Genomic DNA, 16611 nt, shown 5'->3' on the forward strand with positions numbered 1-16611 from the left:
CCTATGTGGGATGTTGCCACAACATGGACTAATGAGCAGTACATAGGTCTGTGCCCAGGATCTGAACTGGTGAACCCTGGGCTGCCAAAGCAGAGTGCGTGAACTTAACCACTCAACCATGGGGCGGGCCCCAGTGTGTGACCTCTGAGTCTAGGTCATAAAAGACATTGCAGTTTCTCCCTTGCTCTCTTGGATCACTCAGTCTGGGAGTAGCCAGCTTCCACGTCACAAGGATGCTCAGTGGCCAGCACCAACCTGCAGGCATGCAAGGGAGATGCTTTGCAAGCAGATCCCCCAGCCCCAGTTGAGCCTTCAACTAACTGCAGCCCCAGCCAACATCTAACCGAAACCTCGTGAAAGACCCTGACCCAGGACCATCAGGCCAAGCCCCTCCTGAATTCCATACCCACTGAAATCATGAGATAATAAATGATGATTGCTGTTTTGAGTAACTAAACATTGGGGTGATTTATTATGTATTAGAAAACAAATATAGCAGCGAGCAAAACCAGATAAAAACCTCTGCCTTGATGGAACTTACATTCTAGCAGCAAAAGACAGATAACACACAAAATAAGGAAACCATACGGTACGCTGCATGGGGACAATGGGATAGCAGAGATGGGGGGCAGGGATGTAGCAAGACACGTGGTTTACAGAGGCAGTTACGGAAGCCCTCACTGAGAAGACGACATTTGAGAGAAGACTAGAAACGGCTGAGGGGGGAACATTGCACATGTTTAGGACCAGAGAGCTCCAGGCAGAAGGGTCGAGAAGCAAGAGCACACCTGGCATGATTACAGAGCAGTAAGAAAGCAGTAGGGGGTTGGAGGGTGCACATGGGGTTTCACAGTCACTGTCAGTACTTTGGCTTTTATTCCGGGTGACGTGGGGAAGACTGGAGCTTTTGAGCTGATGAACGTTTTAAAAGCAGGATCCCCCGGCTGCTGGGATAAGTAGAGCTCAAAGCGGGGGAACCAGTCAGAAAGCTGTGACGATTATCCAGATGAAAGAAAGATGATGTTGAGTTCGATCAGAATGCAACAACTGCTGGTTGTTCCTTTTCTTCTCCACTTTTCTGAATTTTCCAAATTTCTACAATGACTCTTCATGACTTTTCTAATCCAAAAAGAAAAAGAGTTTTTAAGGAGCCAAATGTTGGTGAAATACTCTAGCGTCTTCAGTATTTTTTGTTGTATTTATCATACTATATGTGCCCACATAATTCTTAGTTGGATCTCAACACAACAAAGAAAAGAATCCAAAACTGTTTACTTTAGCCTGTGTAGACTCTGAACATAATAATTTCAACTGGAAAACAAAATCATTGTTGAACTTTACACAGTTTGAGTGTTTACAGTATCAACCAAACTGGATAATTATAAAGCACAGCATCCTTTCTTTTTTTGCTTTTAAGCACTGGTGAAACGTGGACTGTCGAGCTGTAACTTAACAGCACACTGCCTTCCTTGCTTTTGCCAGTTTTCTCAGTTTTAACACCCACCTGCTAAATATTTCACAATTCCTGTAATTTTTAACCATTACTTGCATTTTAACCAAGCATCATAAAAAATGTGAAAGGACTTTGTGTGCCCTTTGAATATTTTTATTGCCCCTGTGATATGCATTTGACTGTCCTTCACCTTCAAATGTTTCTGTGCAAGCCCTCCTTTATGACCATCATTAGTGCAGGCTCGGGATTTCTAGGCATTTGGCCAAGAGATTCCTCTGGATAAAATCTGCTTAATCAAATTAAAAACATATTTGTCGACAACTCACTGCCAAGGAACAGTGCTACAAGAAGATTAATAAAAAGAAGTGTTCTTCTAGGGATTTTTTAGTCGTGCTAACGATTACAGAGCTCTAAAGTCATTTTTAGTAGATTGGCTACAATTCCTTCTCTGCTTTTGCACTTCAGGGAATTTTATTTCATTCAGCAAATGTTTATGCCACATCTCCCGTGCACTGGAATTATGGAATCCTGGATGGGGACACAAAGGTGATGGAGTGATGGACCCAGCCCCTAGAGAGTGCATTGACTAACTGAGACACAAACACACATACAGGTAATATGATATTTGAGTCATAGAAAGTACATAGTGAAACTCAAGCCTGTGACCTGCCTCCTGCGGCTTTATCCTAATCTGCAGAAGCGAGTCATTTCTCCTGCACTACAAAGGGTTAATCATCTCTTTTCTTTTACTAGTCCTTACCCTCCAGTATTTCCAGGAATTTGACCTAGATAGAAAGGTGGAGGGTCCTGTCTGTTCGGCTCTACTTTACTATATAGAACATGTTACAGATGTTTATTCTTAGTCTAAAAATTAATGCTTCTGTCCCTGAGGGGTTAAAGGAAAAAAGACCCCACATTTCCATAATCAATTATGAAAATTCTCATGATCTAATTGGCTCCTCACAAGAAATGCAGATTTCATTGGGAAGTAGCTTTACTATTTATTTGACCCACAAAGAAACTATACAGAAATGCAGAATGTATATCTTTTTTGTGACAGGAAGACTGGCCCTGAGCTAACATCTGTTGCCTGTTTTCCTCTTTTTGCTTGAAGAAGACTGGCCCTGAGCTAACATCTGTGCCAATCTTCCTCTATTATATGTGAGATGCCGCCACAGCATGGCTTGATGCATAGTGCTAGGTCAGCACCCGGGATGTGAACCTGTGTACCCCAGGCTGCTGAAGTGGAGCATGCAAGCTCAACCGCTACAGCACCAGGCTGGACCCTGCATATCACTTTTACTGACTGTCCTTCATGCACTGGGTACCCAGAGGAGGCACAGCAGATGCACTGTTATCCCAGGCTCTCCATCTCCTCATTAGGCCTTGTCATTTATGTCCTGGATCACTGCCTTCCTAACTGCAACCATCGTTTCTTCCAATCTGCTTTCATGCTGCCAAACTAAATGAGTGCCCTACAACAAGCCATACAATTCTGGGATGTGTGTGTGTGTGTGAGTGTGTGTGTATCAGGGGGTGTGAAAGGAAGGGGAGCCCTTCACTGCCTATAGAATAAGATCCCAAACTCTGCTATCTGCTTGTCTCCATCTTTTTTCTCCTCCTTCCTCCCTCCCTTCCTCCCTTCCTTCATAATTCAATCTAAAAGACAGTAGGTCTTAATAGGGGAGGGGACACGGCAGCATTCTAGGGAGGGTCAGAGCCTGAGCAGGGTGTGGAAACCATTTCTGCAGGTGGCAGCAGCCAGAATGGATGGTTTGAGCCGAGTGCGGGCGAGGAAGGAGCCTGCATGGGGTGGGGTGGGGTAGGTGGCCACAGTGAAGGAAGGTTGTTCACAAACAGATCGATCAAATGAGTACAATTAGTTAGAATCACAGGAGCCAGGTTTCTTACTGATGGGGAAGGAATTAATAAATATGGAAAGATAGAAAACTAAAATAAACCGTATCGTATTCAATTGGAATTGGAGATTCTGGCATGAACTCATGTTTTGTACATACTGGAATAAATACAGTTGGTAAGCTGTATGAATGTACATAAATAGGTAGAAAGACAATAAACAGTATGTACATACAGTCTTGCATCACTTAACGACGGGGATACATGCCAAGAAAAACCTCGTTAGGTGATTTCGTCCTTGTGCGAACATCATAGAGTGTACTCACACAAACCCAGATGATGTAGCCTACTACACACCCAGGCTTTATGGTACTAATTTTACGGGACCACTGTCATATATGAGAAGGCCTGGCAGCATCAACATCCCAGATCTTGTCTTCTGAATATCATTTTCCACTAAAGGGTGCCAGGGGTCCTTGGAGAAATGACTAATTCTAGAACTTGGGAAGCATAGGTCCAATGAGCCTGGAATGCTTTGTTGTGCCAGAAAGCAAGGAGGTGGTCAAAGAATGACAGGGACAGGTCAAAAGGATACCCTCAGTGGCCAAATCTGGGACAATGTGAGCCTCAAAATAAGTTACGATAAAAGACTATAATCCACTGGACAAAATAGCAACCCATGAGCCCATACTGACATAAATAAATAAATGAGTAAATAAAAGAATAGAAGAGAAAGCTTTTACTTACAATGGAATGTCAACTGATGACTACGGAAGGAACAATGGAAATATAAAAATTACAATTTGACAATTATCATAGTAATAATTAATTCAGCCAGGAAACATCAATGTGTACCAAAACTAGCATATAAAAGTTTGATGAGGAATGGGATATTTACATAGTCCCAAATAGCTCCTCACAATACACTTACTGATTGAAAGGGGAAAAGGAGTACCTTTATAGTGGAGAAATCTGGCAGATAGCATATTAATCCAGTGATCAAAGTTGACGTCCCCCATAACGGGACAAATCAAAATCACATAGCACCTCATGGGATGCAGTGAGATCCCAGCATCACTTCTCTGGTATTTCCACCCCCCAAAAAGTATGTTTTGAATCTAATGATGAGGAAATAAGAGAAAAAAACACAACTAAGAACATTCTACGAAATAATTGGACCGTTATTTTCAAAAGAGTCAATCCAGGAAAGCCTGCACAAGATTGAGCTGCTCTTCCAGATAAGAGTTGACTAAAGAGACATGATAACAAAATGAAACACTTTATTCTGAATAGGATCTTTTTACTATAAAAGACATCATAGGGATAGTCGATGGAGTTTGAATGGCGACTGTGGATTAGACAGTAGTAATGTATCCATGTTAATTTCCTGATTTTTGATGGCTGTGTTATTATGTAGGAGAATATCCTTATTTGTAGGAAGTACACACTAAAGTATACGGGGTCAAGGGGGCCTCCTGTCAGTAACTTACTCTCAAATGGTTCAGAAAAAAAGCTTGTATTATTCTTGTAATTTTTCAGTAAGCTTAAAACTACTTCAAAATCAAAATCAAATAAACCATTCTTGGTTGTCAAGGCCCTTCATTAGCTCATCTTACCAGCCTCATTTGTAGGGCATCTCCACATCCCCACTCCTGCAGCCACATTGGACTGCTCCCCTCCTGCAAACATAGCATGTCCATTTCTGGGTCTGTGGCTTGCTTATGTCATACTCTATTTCTACAAGGCTTATAGCTCCATTTTTGCCCAACAAATGCTTGAGTGTAAGAAGCATATAACTCTTAAATGCTTGAGTGTAAGCATATCAGAAACATCATAAAACTTAAATATTTAAATTGATTTAAATCTGGCTCCAAACTTTCACTGTTTAATTTGGCATAAAAGTTTCATCTCAGTCTCAAGCACATGGGAAGCAGGTGGCTTACCCAGGACCCAGGAAATGCAAACTTTCTCTAGTCTTCAGTCCATCACAGCCGCTGCTGAGGTGCTCAATATCCGAGTCCAGGTTTCATTTGAAGGCGGAAAGCTCCATCCTTTCCAGGACACCTGTTGGTGAGGGAGGTTATGCTACTGCTCCTCAGGCCACGGTGCTGTGTGCCACAGGGTCCTACGTCTCAATCAAGCACGGGCAGAAAACCCCTAACCACCCTCTCCCCAGCCACTTCTTCAGTCTCGGGCAGCTCATCTTCTCCCCTAGAATTCTGCTATTTCCCTTTTCCATTCCCTAAGAAGATCCAGGTAGGAATGTCTCCTAGGTATCTGCAAACGTCCATTTTCAGTCCAGAAACATGAAAACCATTGATAACCATCACAGGCAAGGAAAGCCAAACTCATTATGTAAAGGTTTAGCAGTCTGAGAAAGCTGGAAGGAAAAGCGCTTTCCATTCTTTCAAGCCCCCTATTGCTTTGCGGATAAAACATTAATAAGTCGACCAATTACGCCACCATGCTGCTCTTCTCCTAAGATGGCTTAGTCACGTTTTTCTAAAGTTGTACAACTGGTAAAGGGCCAGACAGGAAATATTTCAGGCTTTGCAGGCTACGTGGTCCCTGTTGCAACTACTCGACTCTGCCATTGTAGCATGAAAGCTGCCCCAGATAACACGGAAATGAGTGTGGCCATGTCCAGCAAAAGTGTGCTTATGGATGCTGAAATATGAATTCAATAGAATGTTCATGCGTCACAGCATGTTGTTCTTATTTTGAGTTTTTTGTCATTTTCAAATGTAAAACCATTCTTTGCTCATGGGCCCTACAAAAATAAGCAGTGGGCCGGATCCGGCCTTTGAGCTGCAGTTTGTCGATTTCTGCTCTAAGACAATCAGATGAGAACTTTAACATGAATGTTTCCAGAATTCAGAATTATTTCCTTCCATTACTAGCACATTTTGGTGCATTTATCATAGTGCTTAGTACTTTCTGTCAAGAATAATCATTTCGTGTGCATGCATCTGTCTGGCCAGGTGACCGTGCTCTCTTTAAGAAGAAATGGTTGCGTACTCCTTTGAGCTCCCACAGAGCCTGTGTTCAAACTGTTTCCACTGAGTGAAACTGAGTGGTGGGGAGAAAAGGCTGAATAGAGGAAGCAAGTTTATTATGAAGAATGTCTATACAAGGCTGGCTTTGTTCCAGCAGAGAGCTGTGAGTTTTGTTATAGATGGTTTGTAATTATCTATGTGTGCTCTCATTTTCTTCTTCTCCCTAATGATCTTTCTTGACTGGTTGAATTGCTTCCAAGACAGTTCTGTGAGGAGCAGGTCTGTATAAAGAACTCTCCATTGCTGAGTCTCGACAAGGAAACTAAGGTTTCCAAAAGATGTTTTTTCCATTAATGATTTATTCATCTTTAAGATTGTTAGAAAACCTGGACATATGATATTTGCATGCATTTTTAAAGATTAGTAAACTCAAAGCTATTTTTTATTTAGATATATATATAGTTCTTTGTATATATAGGATTAATTTAGTTCACAGGTAAACGGGTTTTAGAAAATTACCATGCTTCTTTCTTTTGTCTTAGTAATCCCTTATGCTTTCATGTTTTGTATTTTCTTAACTTTGCACGATAATCCTGTGAAGTCGGTTGGACAGGAGTAGACTTAAGACTCTTTCAGCTAGGAGTGGTTTTAAAAAGAAAAAGACCCAAGATAGTTTAAGCCAAAAAACTCCACACTGTTTTAGCTCAGGTAACTGAGAAGTCCAGGAATGGGTCTCTCTTGCGCCTACGGCTGAATCCAAAGACTCAAACGACAGCCTCAGGGTCCTGTATTCTATTGTTCAGCTCTGTTTTCTTTTGTGTCATGCTCCCCGCATTCTCCCACAGCAGACAAGCTTCCTGCAAGTTGCTGGAGAAGACAGCTGCTAGTAGTCTGGGTTTCACATCAGCCCAGCACAAAGACACTAAGTGCAAAAGACAGCACTCTCCACTAGCTCTAGGCAGAAAATCTTTAGAGAGGACGGTAATTAGCCACCCAACCAGGACCACTTAATGGGAGGACAGGGGTTCCCCAGAAAGCGGTGCTAAGGGACTGGCCTGTGGCCGAGTGGTCAAGTTCACGCACTCTGCTTCTGCGGCCCAGGGTTTCACGGGTTCAGATCCTGGGCAGGGACATGGCACCGCTCATCAGGCCACCCAAGGCGGTGTCCCACATAGCAGAGCCAGAAGGACCTACAACTAGAATATACAACTACGTACTGGGGGACTTTGGGGAGGAGAAGAAGAAAAAAGAAAGAAAGAAGATCGGCAAGAGATGTTAGCTCAGGTGCCAATCTTTAAAAAAAAAAACAAAGGGACGCTGCAAATAATGAATGTTCTCTGAAGTGGGTATATTCTCTGATGGCCATCTACCTATGGGAAAGGGAGGCCCAGTGAAACGAAGCAACTTTTCCAGGTCACACTGTGGTTGGGGACAGAGGTAAAATGGAAATCCTTGCCTCCTCACTCAGACATCATAAGAGCCTCTGCTCTTGCTGGTATAAACATACCGTTTCTTTGGTGCATGCATCTCTAGCTCACCATTTCAAAATAAACAGTAGGCCCATATATTTCATAAACACTATAATGTCACTCCAGCTATTTTTTTGACTTCGGCATATACATCAGTAACTTCACATTTGAGGAACCATAATTATACCTGTCTCATTTGCCTCCGTATTCGTGGATAACCGGCCTTGGGGAAGAATCGAATGGTTTTCTGCAGCTTTGGTTTTGTTTTGGGATTGCCTGCACACATTACGGGCATTTTAAACTAGCATTCTCAGGTGTTTTCTAAAAGTCACTCTTTAGAAAAAATACAAAATTGAATAAAAATACATTGACAAGTAATCATTCCCCTTTCCTTAATATATCCCATAATTTTTTGTGACGGACATAAACATAATAAGACGATTTCCTGTAAAAGCGGCCCATCCTTCCAGAAGCAGGCAAGGGGCTGACCTGGCGAAAGAGCGCGTGCCCGGGGGTCAGACCGACGATTCTAGTTTGGCTTTGTCAATTATCCGTTGTGTGGATACCCGCAGACGGCTTAAACTCTGAGGTTTAGCAGCATCCTCGCTTGCAAAAGGGGAGCGGTGTTATGGCCTTATTTCGATGCTCAGAGCGGAGTGTTACAAAATGATACAAAATGATGATAATAAATGTCAGTCCGTCTACATTTGTTTAAAATCTGACTTTTCCAATGACCTCAACAAAATAAGTAGAAAAACATGTGAACACTGTCACTTTAATGGAGACATCATCCCCCTGCACGAATTGAGTCAGTTTTCTAGAAAACTCAACCCAGAACGTCTTACTGGGAAACATGCACACAGACACACAACCGGAAGGCAAAAACGTTTCTTCCAAGTGTTTCTAAGCTCCCTGATACCTGTTCTACGACCTCTCTTATTTCTCGTGCCTCCGCCGCGCTGTGAGAAGCTCCCTCTCTGAAGCAAGGAAAGCACAGGGAGAAGAGCCGTGCCACCCCCGCTCCCGACAAATGTCCCTTCCGTCACGGCCCGGGATGCGGTCCAGCCGCGGGCTCGCGACCCCCTGCCGGAGCGGGTCGGAGGGCCGGGCACTCGCGCCACGGCCTCCACGGCCCCGACGGCTCCGACACCGCGGGGGCTCCGTGCCCGCGCCCGCCCCGGGAAACCGAGCCTCCAGTTCGCGGGAGCCTTGCGGACGCCCGCAACCCCGAGCCCAGCAAGCGATGCCAACGGGGCGGGGCTTTCCCGTGGTGGGCGGAGCTTAGCCCTGTGGGCGGGGCTTAGCCGTGTTCGGGAGACGGGCTCTGCGGTCGAGGGTTGGCCCCGTGGGCGGGACTACGCTCGGTGGATGGGAACCTCCTCGCGGAGGGACTACGTTTTGTGGGTGGGGCTACGGCCGGTGGGCGTGGCTTGCCTCCGCCTGGGACGCGCGCTCGTTGGAGGCGACGCCGCTCCGTGGGCGGGGCTACTGCCAGTGGGCGTGGCTTTTCTCTGTCTACCTCTCGAACTCAATGGCATCTCGGCTCGGTGGGCGTGGCCCTATCAGTGGGCGGGGCCTATCTCCCTGTAGGCCCGTGCTCAATGGAGCGACTCCCGACTGTGGGCGGGGCTTATCTCCGTGTAGACCTGAGCTCAATGGAGGCGACTCACCTCGGTGGGCGTGGCTCGCTCGGTGGGCGTGGCTTCTCCGTCTGGAGCCTGCGCTCAATGGATGCGGCTCCGCCTGTGGGCGTGGCTCGCCCGGCGGGCGGGACTGCGGCCCGTGTGAGGACTCCTGACTGGCTCCCTCCTTCCGGAACTTCCTGGCCGGCTGCGTGCGGACGGCGTCCCCGGGAGCCGGAGGGGCGGCCGAGGGTCCGCGGGTCCGGTGAGGGGTACGTAAGGACGTCCTCCGGAGGGCCGGAGTGTAGCGCGCGGGGCGGGGCGGACGGCTTCGTGCCCGGGCCTGGTGCTCGGGTGGCTCCGGCGGCGGCGCGTGCAGGCCAGCCGGAGCCCGGTCCCTGCACGGCCTTCGGCCCTCGGCGGGTCCGTGGTCAGTCTGTGGTGTCTGGATCCCGTCCCCCTGGTCGGTCCCGCTCCCCGGGCCTCCCGCAGCGTCCCCGCCGTGCGCTGTCCGTCCCGGCGCCGTCACGTGCGTCTCGCGCCTGCGCGTTTCACGGGTGTGCGCATCCGCGCCGCACCGCAGCTGGTGCACCGTGGTTGACTCGTGCACAGAGGAGTGATAGCATTTGGGGTACTATTGGAAGGACTTTGGATTACTGCGTTTGAGGGGATTTATTATGTGTATTTTCTACTTCTTTTGTAATCGTGGATTTTCTACTGTGTTCGTTTTTTTAAGTGGAAGTGGTGTTGGGGTTCAAAAGCGTTGCTGGCTCTGTTAAGTAGTTTCCTGAAGGCTAGACGTTGCAGGAGGATATAGGTTTCGGTCAGGAGATACAATGTGAGCGAAGGAAAGAAAGGCCGAATGTACAAAGTGTCTCCGAAAACAAATGGTAGACGAGGCTGGGGTGTATAGGGAGGGAGCAGATACATTGACAGGTTTATGCGGGATGCCGGGACAAAGCGTGTTGCTCCTTAGGCATTGAAGAGCCGCTGGAGGTCTTCACCCTCGGGAGGCTCTTCACACAGCGCTGTGCAGCACAGCCTGGAACGCGGGTGACTTTAAGTCAGGGGTTGGCGATCTTTCTGGGAAGGGCTAGATCGTAAATCTAGGCTTTGCGGGCCACAGTTGTAGCAGGAAAGCAGCCATAGAAAATAATTCAATATGTATAGGTAGCTGTGTCCTAATGAAACTTTATTTACAAAGACAAGTGCCTGACTTTATTTGGTCCATGTGCATATTTGGCCCCAACCCATGGTCTAACCAAATAGTCCTAGGGACTATCGCAGTGACCCGGACATCATGTTTTTGTATTGCATTTTTACTCATGAATGAGAGGCTGTATCATCACGTAATGTGAGCTCTGGGTCTAGTCTGCCTAGCTTTGAATCCTGGCATTCCCTGATTACTAACATTGTGACACTGGGCAAATTCACTTCTCTTTGCGGTCGTTTTTTTGATCTGTAAAGTGGAGATAAAATAATACCTCCCAGTAAATTAGTTAAAGCACGTAAAATCTTAGCACAGTGTTCACATAGTCAAAGCTCAATAAATCTTAACGGTTAATATTTTTTAAAATTGTTCCTCACATGTATTGTTAAATATAGATTTGAGAGATGTTTCTAAGGTAGAATTTACGAGCTTAGTGTGTGTTTAGCTATAGAATGAAGAGGACATCTGAAGTTTGAAGGCAAGAGCCATTCACATAGAGGTGATTATGGAAGTTGTGAAAGTAATTTAACAGAGAGGGGGAGGTAGGAAGTGCAGGACTAAGGACTGATTTAGAGGAGGTGCATGCACACGGGAGAGAAAGTGGGGCAAGTAAAAGGGAATGAAAAAGAAGGAAGGAGACAGAGTCCGTCCTGGAGTCTGCTCGGAACCAGAATGGTACAGTCGTATGTCATTAGCAGAGGGATAGTTGCTGACAGTTAACATGGTCGGATGCTGACAGAGCTGGAAAAGAAATTGTGTGGATTGATTAATTGATGAGCTCGAGCAGCAAAAGTGACTGGGTGCCCGCTGTGGGCTGAGTGCTGGAGATGCAGAGGAGGGTTAGATAGACACTACATCAAACAGCAGGAAATCTAGAAGAGGCAGAAGATGTGGAAATAATTCAATGCGTGCAGCAACCTTAGAAATAATTAGAAGTAAGATGGGATTTGTAGATTTAACTGGTACCTTTATTTTCAAAACTTAAGTTGATTTATAGTTCATAAAGGTGGGCAGCCTAATTGAGCTCCTTTTCTTTCTTTCCTAGACAATGGCCAAGAACAAACTAAGAGGGCAGAAGTCCAGGAATGTATTTCACATAGCCAGCCAAAAAAACTTCAAGGTTAAAAATAAAGCAAAACCCGTTACCACTAATCTTAAGAAGGTGAGTATTAAAGTACTCTAACTTTATTGTTTACAAGCAAAGCATGATAGTAAAGCTACTGAAAAGCTGATGCTATTCTTTAAAACAGGTTCTTAGCCTTTCCTACAAAGGGAAGATGATTTTATATGTTTGTTTAAAAAAAAAAAGACAAAAAGCCTCCCTTTCTTGAATCCAAATGTATGAAAAGTAAAAAGCATTTTAACTGCAAATATGTGAGACTCCAAATAACAGTTTAATAGTTATGTCAGAGCATAGGAATCATAAAAAAACATGCTATGGAAAACAGTTCTTAGCTCTGAACTCAAATATATTTAAGAACCTCTTAACACAGCCAAGACCTGGAATGTCAGTCAGCACCCATTCTTTTTCACCTCAGAATTCTTATTTCTCTGAAGATATGTAAAACTGAGACAGAAATCTGTGAAATGAAGATAAAATATTTTGTTTCTTAAAATGCAACATTTGAAAAGAGAGGAGTTTCTTTATCTCCTTTGTTTTTATTTCAAAACATTTAGGAAATGGGAAATTTCTTGATCACAATTAAGTAGATTCTTTAAGAAAATGTTTTCAAGTTTAAGTCATAGGTGGAGTCAGCTCTCCATGACTTAGTAATTATCATAGCAGTCCATAGAAATGTAACAGTTTATTGTTCAGTTTTCATGACCTAGCTGAGTTCAGCTTTTATGACTTTGCAAATGCTATAAAGGAAATAAAGGGGTGACATGAGCCGAGTTTGGGAGTGACAGTTTTACATAGAATTGTCTTCAAAGTCAACAGTGAAGCCAAGATCTGAATGATAAGGAGCTGGAAATGCAAAGACCTGGGAAGTGCTGGGAGCAGCATGTTCTAGGCAGAGAGAATAGCAAGTGCGGAGGCCCCAGGCAAGGGAAGAGCTTGGCGTCTTCGGGGAAGATTGCTTCCATAGTAAGTACTAGAAGCTTTGTGGATGCTAATGAAAAAGCTCTAAGAGAGGGAGATCTGTGGGTAGGCAGCCTGGTTGGAGAAAGGATCAAATAATCTTCTCAGAAAGTAGCCTAACTTACTAGGGGGAGGTTGTAAGGTCACCAAGCACTACAGAAATGGTAAATTGAAGTTTGTGGTCATGAATTTCAAGTGAAGCCAGTGGGCCAGTTATGATTTTCTACAGCTTCAGTTTTAGGTTCAGAAAAGGCTGATGCAAATTGAGTTTGACTAGGTTGCCAGGCGAGTTCGATTAAGGGAGGGGAGAGAAGGAAGGTTAAGAGAGTGTAAAGAAGTGATTGATGAAATGATGGCCATGGAATCTGTGTGGCTTTTAAAGGAAAAAGTGAAGATGTGAAAAACAGTGAAATTGGTGGCAAAAGGTTTCAGTGAGATTTGAGAATTGTCAATAAACTAAGTGAACTAGAAAGACAGATGGAGCAGTTAGTTACAGGTAATGATGCAGCCTAACGTAACCCATGGGAGTGGATGGCTGAGGTGCGCGGTGGAAAGGATCTTTGGAGATGAGATGAGACCTGAAGGGTTAAGAGGCCGTAGGATTAGATTTCTGTTGAAACTGCTAAGCAGTGACGCCAGGCCTGAGGTCAGTGAGCCAAGGTTTGAGATCTCTCATGAGGAGCAAGTATGATGGTGTTGGCAGGGGACAGTATGAGGAAAGGGATGTCAGAATGTCCTGATGCCTGAGGTGCAAAGGAGCTGAGCGTTCTGAAGGAGAAATGGTTTAGGACCAGCAGGACAAACAGGAAACAGAACCTTGTGTGTGAAATTTCCCACTAGGAGTCTAAGAATTTTAGTGTGAATTATCCCCACAGATTGGTAGGGGGATAAAAGAGTTTTTACATCTTTTGGTTTATCAAGGTTGAATTAAGGTAGAATATGTTTTATCGCTAATGGTTATAAGATGATGAATTAATGTTCTTTTTCTTTTTTAAAAGATAAACATTGTGAATGATGAAAAAGTGAACAGAATGAATAAAGCTTTTGTAGATATACAAAAGGAACTTGCACATTTCTCGAGATGCCTTTCCCTTGAGCCTCTGCAGAAACAGCTGGTGAGTACAAATCATATCCTTTTGTTATAGCTAATAAATTAAACTCCAGATTTTCAAGGCCTGTAAGTTGCATGTAGTTTTTAGTGCCTGGCTCTCTAGGATACCTGGCTATGAAGGATGCAGAGCCTATTCAGTCATGTTCAGACTCTAAACCTTTGAGTCCAACTAGGAGAATTTATTGTTCTACTTCCAAATGTATGACTAGGAGAAATTAAATTGGATAATGGATTATATATGTCATTTTTGTATCTAAATTTTTTTGTGTGAGGAAGATTGGCCCTGAGCTAACATCTGTTGCCAGTCTTCCTCTTTTTGCTGGAGGAAGATTGTCGCTGAACTAACATCTGTGCCGGTCTTTCTCTATTTTACGTGGGATGCCTCCACAGTGTGGCTTGATGAGCGGTGCTAGGTCCGTACCTGGGATGCGAACCTGTGAACCCCGGGCCGCGAAAGCACGTGAACTTAACCACTACGCCACTGGGCTGACCCCCTCTAAATTTTTAATGTAGATGTTGTTACCTATTTTTGTTAGATAGCCACTGTTATCTAAATTTTTAAATATAATGCTTTTCTCCCTCCAGATTCCTCCGCAGTGCCAGGAAAACGAACCAGTTAATGTTGACGAAGCTATAAGATTAATGGCTCAGTTGTAATACACTGATGATGCATCCAATTCCCCAAAAAGACCAATAAATTAAATGTTTTATACAATTTTATTTTTAAAAATCTTGTTAATGTACAGGCATTGGCACATTTTAAAAACAAACTACATAAACAGATCTTTCCTATAATCTAGGAAAGTGGAATGTCAGAAGTCAACAAAATGTGATAAACTTAAAGTGCTAAAACAGAAGGCACTTCACAAAATCTGTTCACTGAAACAGGAACATAGCCTGGTTTACATCCTTCACTTTAGAAGTGGCAGTGAATGTCTGGCGTGGAGGACACAGAAATGGGGACAGTTTCATGGCAGTAAAAATGTAAGACAGACAAGTGATGAGCCCTTGGCCAAACTTTCTGTTTTTGATGACCTAAAGTCTACTTTAACTCTCCTCTTCTAAGAGGAAAAAAACAGAAGGATTCAGAATTGGAAGAAAAGTTGAAATCCCAGAATGTGATTACTTAAGGGTGGTGGGGGGCTGGTGGCTATTTAATCACTTTTTATCATGAAGCAGAGCCCTTTGCTTGATGGTTGAAGTTTTGTGAAGTAAAAAAGAGAAAGTATTAGGGAAGAACACTTCAGAATCAGTGAACTAAAAAGGTGTTACATTCATTATTTTAAATACTTAGGTTATTAAGAAGTCTAAAAGGTTACACAGTTAGAGGTAGATAAGAGTCCCGAGTTGCTGTGGAATCTAATAATTTAGTATCTGGACATCAAACAGATCGCACACTCCTTCATTATCGTCTAGATTAAAGTTGTAGTCATCTGCCGGGGTGGGAGAGAGCCGGAGGAGCGGAAACACTGCAAGCAAAACACAAATTGCCTGTTAAAGATGGTTTCTGCAGACGCGTAATGGTGTTTAGCAGAAAACACTCTCAAATACATCAGTCCTCGTCAAGCTATGTTTCTATGGTACACAGGAATTTAGGAAAATAACGATGAAATTAATGAGTTGTATTTAGTGTATGTTTTGAAAGATTCATCATAGGTATTAGCTTGAGAAATAGAAGTTAAAATTTTTATTGGTTGAACGTGTTACTAAAATATATGATTCAAAAGCTGGTCAAAGTGTTTTCTCTGATCTGCTGAATTAGCTCCCACTTTGAGAACAGAAGCAGGAGCTAGAATTAAACTTCCTGATGTTCCTGCTTCTACAGAAACGTTGACTAAATTTCCAAGTGCTTACTGTACCATTTGCTAATTTAACAGCTGCCACTTCCTAGGTCTCAGCTGTATTTGTTAGGAGCCAGGACTTTGAATTTAAGAACTTAACAGAAAGGTGAAGCCCACAGAGTAATTATGAAAGTAATTAGAATACGGTAGCTAATTGATTTTTAAGAATTATTTCAGATTAGATGATGACATGGCGAATATTCGTAATAGTTCGGTGACTTCACATGGGCAGCCTGAAATTGGCCGTGGTGGAAGTATTTACACAACTGGTTTTCAGATGACCTGTTCACTTAAATTATTTTACTCCTGGCCAGATTCTTCAGGAGTGAAAAGGACTAGTGTGCCAACAGCTTAGCAGTTTATTCAGTGAAAGTGATAAGTATCCCCTTAAGGATTCTTTTCCCTTGAAATGAAGGCAAAAAAAAAAATTCTCAAGGATACCTATGATTTACTATAAAGCATTATCAAGGGAGAATTTTCATGAATTATTAAAGTATGTTAAGCAGGTAAAAAATAGAGGTTCTTCATTTCTTTTAAAGCATGTGCCACTTATAAATTCTAGAAAAGCATTAGTAATGTATAAGGTCGTTTATAACATTTTAAACTACTTACCATCAGAAGACATTAACTCATCAATGATATCTCCACTAATAGATCCTATTGGAAACAGAAACGGGATAAAGTCTTGTTACATTTCTGTTTATATATTTTAACAGTAAAAGGCACTTATATTTAAACACGCATATATTGAGCACAGCACATATTTAAACACAGTACATATTAAGCACAGTTATATTCCAACATCAGCGGTTTGATTAAACGTACAAAATTAAAGTACTAGAACTTTATGGACAGAGCATTTTCATGAGCGCCTACCCTCCCTGCATTACTTTTAAACTTCCAAACTCAAGATGTAGACCAAAGACTCATTATCGTTCTCTCAAAACTGACTCGGTTTTACAGAGTCAATGG

The 16611-nt window shown here is 43.3% G+C and overlaps 3 protein-coding genes across 6 annotated transcripts in view; 1 reads left to right on the forward strand and 2 right to left on the reverse strand.

The window, feature by feature from the left end:
* Positions 1 to 442: 442 nt before the first annotated feature.
* On the reverse strand, positions 443 to 11330 carry LOC102147744 (trehalose monomycolate exporter MmpL3-like). The gene is made up of 4 exons (XM_070222692.1): positions 11322 to 11330; positions 9446 to 10031; positions 5254 to 5374; positions 443 to 1119 (listed from the first exon to the last, which is right to left on the reverse strand). The coding sequence occupies exons 1-3, from the start codon at positions 11328 to 11330 to the stop codon at positions 5337 to 5339; spliced, it is 633 nt and encodes a 210-aa protein (XP_070078793.1). The 3' UTR covers positions 443 to 1119; positions 5254 to 5336.
* Positions 9529 to 14513, forward strand: RBIS (ribosomal biogenesis factor). 2 transcript variants are annotated; one of them, XM_003365591.5, is made up of 4 exons: positions 9529 to 9669; positions 11653 to 11769; positions 13686 to 13802; positions 14384 to 14513. In XM_003365591.5, exons 2-4 carry the CDS (start codon positions 11656 to 11658, stop codon positions 14453 to 14455), a joined length of 303 nt encoding a protein of 100 aa, XP_003365639.2. In that variant the 5' UTR covers positions 9529 to 9669; positions 11653 to 11655; the 3' UTR covers positions 14456 to 14513. The 2 variants fall into 2 exon arrangements, with proteins under 2 accessions (XP_003365639.2, XP_070078213.1); XM_070222112.1 differs by lacking the exon at positions 9529 to 9669 and adding an exon at positions 9915 to 10028.
* The window catches only part of E2F5 (E2F transcription factor 5), a 35046-nt gene continuing 32931 nt past the window's right edge, over positions 14497 to 16611 (reverse strand). For all 3 annotated transcript variants that reach the window (XM_023648369.2, XM_070222107.1, XM_070222106.1), the window contains exons 7-8: positions 16252 to 16296; positions 14497 to 15267 (exon numbers count right to left, since the gene is read on the reverse strand). In XM_023648369.2, coding sequence (XP_023504137.2) covers positions 15158 to 15267; positions 16252 to 16296 — 155 coding nt within the window. In that variant the 3' untranslated portion in view covers positions 14497 to 15157. The remainder of the gene's footprint in view (positions 15268 to 16251; positions 16297 to 16611) is intronic.

The sequence above is a fragment of the Equus caballus genome, chromosome 9, assembly GCF_041296265.1.
Source record: "Equus caballus isolate H_3958 breed thoroughbred chromosome 9, TB-T2T, whole genome shotgun sequence".
Classification (NCBI taxonomy): domain Eukaryota; kingdom Metazoa; phylum Chordata; class Mammalia; order Perissodactyla; family Equidae; genus Equus; species Equus caballus.